At 32.8% G+C, this 11,715-nt stretch overlaps 2 protein-coding genes and 1 long non-coding RNA gene across 3 annotated transcripts; 1 reads left to right on the top strand and 2 right to left on the bottom strand.

Moving 5' to 3' along the window:
* Positions 1-674: 674 nt before the first annotated feature.
* Positions 675-2,072, bottom strand: Arpc5 (Actin-related protein 2/3 complex, subunit 5). The gene is made up of 3 exons (XM_013325761.1): positions 1,811-2,072; positions 1,080-1,152; positions 675-979 (listed from the first exon to the last, which is right to left on the bottom strand). Exons 1-3 carry the CDS (start codon positions 1,948-1,950, stop codon positions 740-742), a joined length of 453 nt encoding a protein of 150 aa, XP_013181215.1. The 5' UTR covers positions 1,951-2,072; the 3' UTR covers positions 675-739.
* A 2,650-nt stretch (positions 2,073-4,722) lies between these two features.
* Ccm3 (programmed cell death protein 10 Ccm3) lies at positions 4,723-6,941 on the top strand. Its single transcript, NM_001312431.1, is given in 5 exon segments — positions 4,723-4,961; positions 5,309-5,486; positions 5,570-5,702; positions 5,864-6,025; positions 6,735-6,941. Coding segments are annotated over 5 exon segments (630 nt in total). The 5' UTR covers positions 4,723-4,889; the 3' UTR covers positions 6,820-6,941.
* Positions 6,942-10,168: 3,227 nt separating this feature from the next.
* On the bottom strand, positions 10,169-10,988 carry LOC106127566 (uncharacterized). The gene is made up of 2 exons (XR_001228409.1): positions 10,873-10,988; positions 10,169-10,478 (listed from the first exon to the last, which is right to left on the bottom strand). It is a non-coding gene; the product is annotated as an uncharacterized LOC106127566 (long non-coding RNA).
* Positions 10,989-11,715: the final 727 nt, after the last annotated feature.

Genomic DNA, 11,715 nt, shown 5'->3' with positions numbered 1-11,715 from the left:
CATATTATGTAAATGCAAAATCTTACTCTTATTATTTTGCTAATATTATAAATGCAAATGTTTAGATGGTACTCGTACTGGTAACTATATAAAGGTATGTCCAGAACGGCTTAACGGATATCGATAGATACAGAACATATTGTGAAAGGTCACATAGGGTAAATAAGTTTTTTTTTTATTTACGCACAGAGAGTCGCCGGCGACAGGTATAGTTAATAAATATCGTCTTTTATAGAAAGGTTTCTTACCTAATTTTGTATAAAAATTTCGGTCTAGGGTACCGATTAGTTTCGAACCCGTCGGTCCTTCTATGTGTAAATCTAAAAAGTTGTTTGTTAAACAGTATGTGAACAAGGGATTCTACTACTAATTTTGAAAAAATGTTTTATAATTTGATATAGTACACGTCATTATAAATATCTTGGAGACTATAGGTCATCTGCGCGCTCTTCAGTCCCCTTTCTCTTAACCTCTTTACGCCCCACTACACCTAAAATTCTGTTCTGAGTAATGACTCATAAGGAGTTTCTAGCCAATATAACCTCAATTCCAGGTTGGCACGTCGGAAACCAGAATAGACTTCTAATTACACATTTTAACTGTAAGTTTAGGAGATAAGACCATAAATTTAATATTTGGTAGTCACCAAACATCTTTATATAATCAAAAACATATAATGTTAAAATTAATATATTATATTAAATGAAGCTTATATAATTTTAAATATTTGGTATGAAGTTTAGACTCTCATTCTGTCTGAAAGAACCCTAACAATAGAGCCAGATCCACCAACATTAAAAGCTTTCTCGTGCCACAGCAGCAGATGTCCACTGGAGCCTTCGGATGGGTATTCAAAACCTCTGTAGATGTATTTCATCAAGATGTCTATATCATCTAGGGAAAGATTTCCAACTGCTTCTTCTATTTGTGCTGATTTGATAGCAAGTAATACCTTCAAAGTAATAGCAAGTGCATTATCCTGTAACAATGAATGTTGTTATTATTAAAATTCATAAATTAAAGGATTCTTACATTGTTTGTAGACAATTTATTTTGAGTAATGTGTTCGAATTATTTACTTTGACTTGTTGGTTTGTTGATCCAACCGGTGCATTGCCAAGCACCAATTTAAGTGCTTCTATATATCTTCCTGTATTAATGTGTTAAGAAAATCTGGACAGACTTACACTCTGACATTAACATCATTTTCCAATGTATTGGCTATTGTTAAAAATGTTATATAAATAAATATTGAACACTATAGTAGCTAACAAAAAAGAAGGGAAACAAAGTTTCTGAATGTTAAGTAAAAAATGATCTTATAATCATTTCCGTTAAGAAAATTAATAATAGGTCAAGCAGCAAAAGGAAAACGCAAAACAACAAAGGCCAATACCTTTAAGGTGTATTGGATATGGACTACCAATCTCTTCATCAATATTAAAAATTAATATAAAAGTATGGGAGGGTTCTGCACTTATTCTTTTAAACAAGGAATATCTTTACCGTTTCTCTGCTGTTGTACATATGTACAATTGCACGATAAATTGTAATGAAACAATTTGAATAGAATTGATGAAAGGATTATGTTAATTTTTTAATATCGCGCGGACAGAGACGCAGGCAAAAGCTAGTAAAGTATATTAAGTAATAGTTTTAGGAAAATATCAAAACGAGCTTATGGCCGATGGCCTTAGGAGTTAATCCACAGTTGTAGTTTTCCTAACGAAATTGGGTAGAAGAAATACGTGATATTGATAAATCAATAGAATTTCAAAATGTATAATATTCATTATTATGAAAAGGATATTGATTGAGTAATGCACAAATTTCTCCTTCGTCAGGGCCCGTAGGACCGGATGATTCAGTTTCATCTTCTTTAAAATTATCTTCATTGTACTGGTCAATGTCTATTTTACGAAACGCCGAGCTAGAAGTATTTTTCGCCATTGCTAGTTTTTATTTTTAGATATTTTCTTGATTTAAAGCAGGATTTTAAATAAATATGATAGCTTTTAAAGTAGTAAAATATTAACTTTGTTATTCACCACTTAATTGTCAATGTCACTCAATGACAGTCAGAGAAGAGTATAAAATGGCACAGAGTAAAGTATTGTGGTGAAATGTGAAAGATATTGCATTTGCGATATGTACATTTTTTCAGCCTATCAACAGAGTACGGTTATAGTTTAAATTAGTATCATTCTCCTTTTTGTAGAATATTCTTTGCTACTCTTAATGGTGGAAGAAATCATTCAATCAACTAAACCCATAAGAAACGGACGTTTACCATGATAAACAAGATATATTTATATCAATATCTTTAAAATTCCATTTCTGTCTGCCGAGGGTTTTTACCATATTATTTACTCGTTGACCTTTCAATCAAAAATCTGGTTTTGAAATTTTTTTTTTCAAAAAATTCTTCGGGTAAGCAGGTCAAAAAATACGTGATCCTTGTTTATTTCGGGCATTCACCACCATTCACTTGATATACCTCAATTTAAAGAAGAAATCAAAAATGTCCTTTGCGGGAATCAAGAAAGTGAGTGGATTGTAGTCAGTTTTTTTGTTTGTTGTTGTTGCAAAAATGTTTCAAAATTATTCTCTTGCAGGTATGAAAAAACACCTCATAAAAGGAAAGATATAAAACAGTTAACTGTTATTAGATAACAAACATTAATTTTACACCGTAGCAATGTACTGCAATGAATTAAATCTTCAGCTTTAAGAACTGAATAAGTCTTATATACGGAACAATAAGAAAAAACCCTAGGGGAAATGGTGGAATACAGTAGAAGACAAAGATATGCCGACAGATATAGCAAACCATGCATTAGTCTTTATGCTACGTCTACGCCAAAAGTTTAAGCAGCTCATAGCTACTCCTTTGGAGTCTCTGTCTTCACAATTCTTAGCTCCATTCATTAAAAAAACAATAAAAGCCACGGAAGAAACTGGATTCACCAAAACGGTTACAGTATGTGATCAACGACCGACAAATATTAGCAGTATTAATTTACTAAAAGCATGGAGTGGTACACCACCTGATTTAAATTATTTTACACTGACAATACTGAGCAAAAAGAAAACATAAAACCACAATGTTCTACCTTACGCTGGCTAATTGTGGCTAATGCACAAACTGTGCTAAAACCAAAAATAAAGAAGAAAACCACAATGATTAAACTTATCCAACATTATGGAATTCCGTAATAACGAATTTCCTGTAGTTGAAATAAGCGAAGAGGATTCAAAAGATTTAAAAATTGAAAATAAATGATTTCATTTGTTCGAAAAACAACCAACAGTTTATGTTGCAGGTTATCTAGCTTCTGTAGTGTTAAAAAAATAGTGCAGAATTGTGAACATTGCAAATTATGTTCAAAAATTGACAATCCTGAACTAATACACGCAAAGACATACATAAAGCTTAGGGAATGATGGCATTATAAAAAAGTCTCACATATCCCATATTTAATTTATGTCACCTAGTTGATACAGTAACGGCATGGTTTCATGTAGAAGTTAAACATATTTATCAAACACATTTCTAATCAGGCTATCACAATCATATCGAAAAAACTTGGTGATTTATCTTGGACATGTGAAGACCACAAAGATTGTCTGCTCCAGATAATTCTAGTTCGCCTAAGTCACCTAATAAGGAATGAGTGCTGTCATATTAATTGTTCCTTTGCAGAGCTTTAGGAAATCAATTCCGCAAATGCTGCAAATAAAAGCACAGCAACAAGGCCTTGCCAAGTAATATGTTAACTATAACATTTTTGTGAACGAAACAAAGGATACATGTACTTCATTGGCGTCATTTTTGTGCTGGTGCAGCACCAGGTACTGATAACACGGCAACCGCCAATAAAGTCAATATTTTTGAAAACATCATAATAAAATACAACTAATTATACTTGGACGAAAATACTAAATAGAAGTCGAAATGGTTCATTCGAAATAGCCATTAAAACAAAAAGGTGAAAAATTATATGTTGTTCATAAGGCCATTTTTTCTTCAGATTCCGAATAAGGCTTTACTCGTAAGAATGGGCCTTAAATGTAGTTTTTAATTATTATGACATATTATTATTACATGTTTTAGTTGTTCCCTGTTCATTTTATTTACCAATTTCCTAGAGATGGGTTGAGCAAAATCGGTTATGACAATTTTCGATTTTTGATATCGATTCTCTTGTTTTCTACCTATAAAATAAATTTGAAATTGAAATACATCAAATTATAGAAAAATTAAGACTCCCAAACGATATTTCATTTTTCTCAATCTCTCAAACGATTCTCTAGCGATTTGTATTAAACAAAAATTAGAAAATGAAGTGTGGGGCTAACTTCACACTAAAATTGAAATTATTTTTATAGTACAAAGTGGGAGCTCTTAAACGATATTTCCTTTCCCTCAAACCCTCTCAAACGATTTGTATGAAAATAAATGGAGGACTCAAGTTGAAAGTTCACGGAGGTCAATGAAACTTTGGTTAAAACCAGTTAAAACCGTAAAACTGCGTAAAACCGTAAAATACTATACTTACTATACTCTTTGCTCTTACTACTGCTGCGAAGCGAAGTTAAAATAAGATATGACCTAAAGGTCTATGTTACCAGGTCATAAAATTAAAAAAAATGCGAAGCGAAGTTGTTGCCGTAGCTATATACTCTTTGATAAGGTGGAGTTTGACATTTAGGTCAATGAAATTGAATTGTTGAATTGATTTTTAATTAAAATTCTGAAAATATAGTTGTAATATTTTGTTTGTGTTATTATCATTCAAATTATTCTATAAATTTCTGTAATATCTCTACCACTCTTTTAGTTACCCTATTTTTCTTCAAGCACAAGATAATCGAAAAATTTGGTCACAATGACAATGGGCGATGAATTACCTGTTACTTCCTTAGTTTTGCCCGTACTTATACGTCCTGTTTTAACTCAGGTGAGGTTTATTTTAATATTTTGTGGGAATGGTGGAATATGACTAGCATGATGATTCCAGAAAAACGTTATTATAATATACGTTTTTCTAATTGTGGTGTCGCAATCTCATAATTATCATGCCTTGCATTACTTTTATTTTCATAATACTTGGAGGTCATTATAAACGTATCAGTAACGATTAATACTTTGGTATTGCTTCAACACTACTATTAAGTGTACAGACCCTGCTAATTTGACACAAAATTGCTTATTAAATTCATGCTGTTGCTTAAGTATGTCTTTATAATATTCAAGTATAGTGTGCATATAGGAAAATACTAATATGTGAGTTTGTTTAAATTTTAGTTGGAAAAATATGACCTTGGAGCATCTCAAACATTACGAGCAGCTCTTACAAAAGCTGAAGCAGCCATACCTGGACTTAATTATGATTTAGTTGCTGGTATAATGAGGCGGGCTGATATACCAGTTAACATGAATGAAAGCTTGTTGAGGCTTCAAGGAACACTTACTGAAAATGAATGTAAGACAATTTTAAATATTTCCAAATTTACATGGAACATAAGTGAAATTAAGATGCTAAGAGGTCTTGTTTATTCTCTATAGGTGCTGATTTGAGATTGAACAGATCCGAGGAAGCTTTTCAGGAGTTGAATAAGAAATCAGCTGCTTTGAAGAAAATTTTAAGCCGAATTCCAGATGAAATTACTGATCGTAAAACTTTTCTGGAAACAATTAAGTGAGCCATACCTACATCATATAGCTTACATATACTCCATCCCACTTTGCATTTTTATACAAAAATTAAATTGCCTGGCGAGTCAGTAGTACTGAATGTATTACCATATTTCTACTTCTTCAATAGATCTTTTCTAATTGTAATCATTATTTTTTTTGCAGAGAAATAGCATCAGCTATTAAAAAGTTATTAGATGCGGTTAATGAAGTGTCTACGTACACACCTGGCCCAGGAAAACAGGCACTGGAACAGAGGAAAAGGGAGTTTGTTAAATATTCAAAGAGATTTTCTAACACTTTGAAGGAATATTTCAAGGAGGGCCAGTTAGTAAAACGATTTTACAACTTTATAATTTGTCTAATAGTGGTAGTTTCGCCATGTTAGAATACTTGTGTATTACAAATTAACATCCTAATAAATTTGACATTGTTTGATATGTGGCAAAATGCTTTACTGAAGTGAAAACTTTGTTTTGCATTGAAAATAGAGGGTGATCTTTAATACAACTTATGAATAGGATTCAACTTATACAAAGAATTCCCTTGTAGTAGAGTTGTTCATTCTACTACAAGTACTTCCCTTATAAATTTAACATAACTTTTGTTTTTTGTTCTATTGGTGCCTACTTAAATTAGAACAAAAGATACCATTCCTATATATGGCCAGCCAATAAGTGTAGAAAATATTTGGGATACCTAGATCAATACAAAATAAATACCATTTCCAAACCAATATGACTTATGGTCCTTCAAGCAGCGAGCCTATCACCACCTCAAAGGATGGCAATGCATCTGCGGTTCCTCTAGTATTGCTTCGCTTCCTTCCTCTAGTAGTTCCCGCTGCTTGTTTGCCCCCTTCTTTTATAAAAAAAAAAATCATACAGTACAATTAATTATATGTATTTGTTTGAAAAAATCTTCCTGTAAAATAAACATTCTTAATTTATGCTCACTGTATGTAAATATAGAGATAATATTATAATATTTTACTATTAATTTAAAATTTATTAATACTGTTGTATTTTATTTTCAGAGCAAATGCTGTGTTTGTGAGTGCACTGTACCTTATCCATCAAACCAACCAAATCTTGTACACAGTTAAAAATAAATCAGAGTAAAGAGCTTTACAATTAGTTCATAAAGAAGATATTGAAACTTATTATTGAATAATGTGTTATTATTATTAGTAACTTGTTTTTGGTTTTGCAATTGTTTAACTTTTGAGTAAATGATAAGATAAAATTTGTGAAATAAAAGTATTATTGTTATATTAAATTCAACTACTAAAAAAAAACATGTCTGAATATTTTAATGGGACCTGATAACCAACTTTAATTTCTAATTTTACAAAATTTGTGTAATGTCTATTCACATTGACTTACATAGTAAATGGATATGAATATATACTTTCAGTCTTTTCTTGACATCATTATATAGGAAATAAACAACTTATGATCTAAAGAATTTATTGATGTTGAATTGTGCTAAGATATTTGAAGTGAATTATAATTAACCTTTAATATAATTAAATATTAATAATTGTTTTTGTTTAAATCTTATTAATTAGTAAATTTTAGTTATATTTTAAACTAACTTTGTTTAGATTATTGCATTATATTTCGTTTATACGTTTTGAAAAAGTAAAAAAGTTTAAAGTATCGTAGTGATTTATTTTAGTTTACGTCTTCCATTGGTCAGTGCAGGTTTGTCAATTTTAATTTGATTTGTATGGATGGGTTGGGAAACATTAATTATGATTTTTTTCTATACATCTTATAAATAAGTCCCTTTTTGTGACCTCTGTTTGGCTTCTATGTTCTATTTATCCACAAAACTGATTAAAGTACATTTTCCACCGTGTTGTTTTTAGTTTACAGGTTATTTACTCGGGATGGTTTGTGTAAGCATATTTAATAATAAGGGATACATGAGTGTATAGCGTATTTATGAATTCCTAAAATTTGCCTTTTTTCCGGCTTTTTTTGGCTTTAATATTAATCCTTATTCAAAATTGCTCTGTATGATGAGATTAAAAGTGCCTTTTTAGCATATTATTTTGAGGAAGAAGTTCACACGTAAACGTAATCGATAAATCAACTCGCGGGACGGGCTTCACTAATAAATATAATACAAACTTAATTAGTACTAGTAACTATGTCAATCCTTCCAATAAACATCCATCCATCCATCCTTCCATCCAAACATCCGCATTTATAATATTAGTAAGATTAGGATCTTCGTGGGAAAATATGCCTATTATTGATTTTAGCCAAGTCTGTTTGTTGACGGTTTCCTGTGAAAAGATTCATCAAAAGTGATTTCGTGATCGCGTTGACGCGGGTCACGGGTCCTGGCTTGCGATTCGTCTCGTCGTGCGCAGCGGACAATGGCTGGTCGTGGCTTTCGGCCTCGCCGCGGCTGCCGTCCGCCTGCTCCGGCCCTGCCCGTGACACTTGACACGGGAACTCGCGCTCCACGACCTCACATTTTTACGCGTACAAGTTTTTACTGTATGCTCGGGTATAACTAATCGGAATTGAAAGCTTTTTTATATACAATTATTAGTATTTTCTAAGTATTTGCTTACAGGTTTAATGCCCAAGGATTAGATTACTACATAGATTTAAAACTTTCAACTAGTACAATAGATACGCTTTCTTTCCGGAACAAATAAGAACGTTCAGCTTATGACACCAAATTTTAACAATGAGTCAATCATGCGGCACTGTTAAAATATTCATAGCTTTAAAGCGGAGGCGTAATCGATTTCGGTCCCGACGCATCGGTTCTCGCAGACGGCGCCGTGGCCGCTGATGAAAGCGGCTGATACTTTACCTTATGTATGGACGGTCTCTGTGTAAATTACAGTAAGTTGTAAATAAACTATTTGCAGATTATGTTTGCATAACTTTAAGAACCCTCAACATTATAGGTTTAGTTAAAAAAAATCATAAGTTTTTATAAACATTAACTTACTTAAATTTCGTACAAACATAAACTCTCAAATTCAGAATTTTTAAGTGGTCACTAATAGCTCCTAAACTGATTCTACGATCTACTATTTAGCTGTTGCTCGCGACTTGGTAAAATTAAATAAAAAAAGTATTTATTTCGTTCGTAAACAGTATCGCGAGTTTCTTTTATACCATGAAACGATCCTGATAAAAAAATACAATAAAGTAATAATTTTAGTGTCAAAATTATTGTAAATAACCCGTAAGATAAAGTGAGCGCAATCGAATTACTTCAATAGATAAATGTCTGCAACAAATCAAATTGTTTTATTCACGTGTAGTTTTATGCTCAGATCAGACGATGGATCGTTTCACATTACCACCATTTGTAACTATTTGCTGATTAGCATAGCGGACTGTAGAAAAAGCTAGTTGTGGATGCGACACATTTTGAATGTATGTCCGAGGAGCATCCCGTAATTGCTGCACATCAATCTCGCTCCCGGTTGCAAAAACAAAGCATTTGTTATTGAACACATTATTATTCGATAACTGAAACTGCTGCCGTGATTTATACGGCCTATTCAAATTGTAACATTATACGGATCGACATGCATGAAAGTTCAATGGTGAGTTTCGTTTAATTCACCAACGTCGTACGTATTATACTTGCGGCTGCCTTGTATAGCTCAATACCAATGTATAGTTCCAATCTGTTACGGAGATGTTTATTTTTATTTTATAAAGTAAAATATTTCATTTTAAGAATGTAAAATAGCGAATGTTGATATGAAACAGTACCTTACTATCTACTTATTATTTTTAGCTTTTGGAAGACCCTATTTTTTTCGAGTAAATAAAAACCTCTTATAATATGTATAAGAGGTTCACCGTCAACTCGTTCAAAAGATTCACATTTTTTTCATTTTGCCAGATGTAGAACTTACGCAGCCACTGCGCATGTGTAATTCAGTGCCTTCGTATCCTGATACAGACGAAAATGTAGGAAAATATTGATAGACATTGTTGGCAGTCACATATATTTGCCTAAATGTTTTCGAAGTTGATAAATTTCCATGTTTCAGCAGACAGATGTGTGGATGAAAAGTTTGACGATATAGCAACTGCGTCTAATGCGATGCGTAATAAAATATTAATGGAGCATCTGCCGTGGTGTGGGCGCGGGGTATGTGGTGCGGGGCGGCGCGGCGGACGCGGGCGCATATGCAATGGCGTCTCGGCGTCCGTCACCGAGCAAATCTATGCTAATTCCGCACTAGCTGCATAATGCGCTGTTTTGACGGGTCAAGTGTCTGTTTGCTGTATCGAAATTTATTTACTCGGAGAACAAAGGTGATCATTCAAGTTAAACGATTCTTTAGTAATATATTTTATCGTGGCTTACTAGTTGTAAATTATTTTTGGGAAACTTTTAAGATCGTTATTTTAGTTCAAATTAAAATAATTAAAATTGTTGAGATTCTTTACGTGAAGTAAATGTTCAGGTAGAATGTAATTTGATATAATGCAATGTATTAGACCCATACATCTCGAAGCTTCCAAGATTATCAAACAAACAATGCCTAGGATTGAGTGGTTGCAAATTCATTGTGCAACAGTGGCTGCGTGAACCCGGAATCAATTTCCCACAACGCATTGAAGGGTCACTCGTGAGACAAAATTGTGAGTGACAGTGGCGGCTGTCGGGTGGCGGGTGGCGGCGCTGGGGCCGGCATCTGCTTGGTGTCGTGGGAGTGCCACGCCGACAACAATAACACGTCGGCACTGTTCAACCCGGCAGGTCCCTCTCACCCCTAGGGAAGCTGTGGGAACCGAACGGTACTATTAATAATATCAATTGCAAAATCCCCATCCGAAAGCAAACAATACACCGCGGTTGCTTCTGTCCGAAACCGGAACTTGATGCGATATCGCGTTATTTTATATTATGAAAAATGTACCGATTATTTCGATGTTGAATAAAATTACTAAATTAAATTACGACACAAAATGTACTATATTGTTGTTAAGCAATAGATAATTATATTTTGTGTTAAATTGAGTATGTAAATATTTGTTAATTCATCATACAATTTTCATTATTATTGTAATCTTTTTCGATTCCCACTATTTTACTTAATATCAATTGCAACAAGATACATAGTACCATAATACAACACTAAAACATTACAATTAATCTTTCAGAAATCTCCTTACTTTTGTTTGGAGAAATATTTTTCCTTCAGCAGGAACAATTGAAAATTTTCGTCAATATATTACAAGAAAAATAATTAAGTAATTATTTTTCGAATATTCCTCTACACGAGACTGAAGTCGCGGACAACAACTAGTAGACTGAGAAATGTCAGTATTTTGACAAATGTACTTATATATATTTTTAAGTAGGTAAGTACCTACATATCATTAAATTTATAATTACAACGTACATTGCCAGTACGTCAGTGTAATAGCATTAAGCACGAATGCATATCAAAATGAAAATGATATTCCATTGTAATTGGTTTGGTAACAAAGATGACGTAACCCGGGGATTATTCACGGTGCTTGAGTGTGTGTGTGCGGGGTTGCCATCTGACGCCGCACCGGTGACCGCTCTGCGTGACCATCTATTGTAATTGTTTATTAACAAATTAGTTTCCTATTTTATATTACTTATTAATGAAAGAAGTGTTCTTTATACAATGACTAACATATTTTGTTCAGTACATGTTACCGTCGAAATATATGTAAATAAGGGTAATATAAAGGACACCGGAATCCTGGTTTTAGGATACGTTGGTAGAGGAGAGAGATGTGTGCCGGATCCGCTCCAAATGGAAATCTGTAAATCTAAGGTAAATTATTTAAGTACTACATTTTTGTTATGTCATTATTATTTAATACATGGATCGAATACTTGATGTACATACATACGTAAAGTTACTCGGTAAAAGTTAATGTAGAGAAGAAGTGCATATTAAATCAAAAATAAAACATTTTTAGTTATGAATTAAGATCGAATTTCGATCAATAAAGGACTACTTATATTTGATTTGATTG

Source organism: Papilio xuthus, unplaced genomic scaffold (assembly GCF_000836235.2).
Source record: "Papilio xuthus unplaced genomic scaffold, Pxut_1.1 DF824655.1, whole genome shotgun sequence".
Classification (NCBI taxonomy): Eukaryota; Metazoa; Arthropoda; class Insecta; order Lepidoptera; family Papilionidae; genus Papilio; species Papilio xuthus.
The sequence above is the reverse complement of the archived record's forward strand: the minus strand, read 5'-3'. Positions and strand labels throughout refer to the sequence as shown.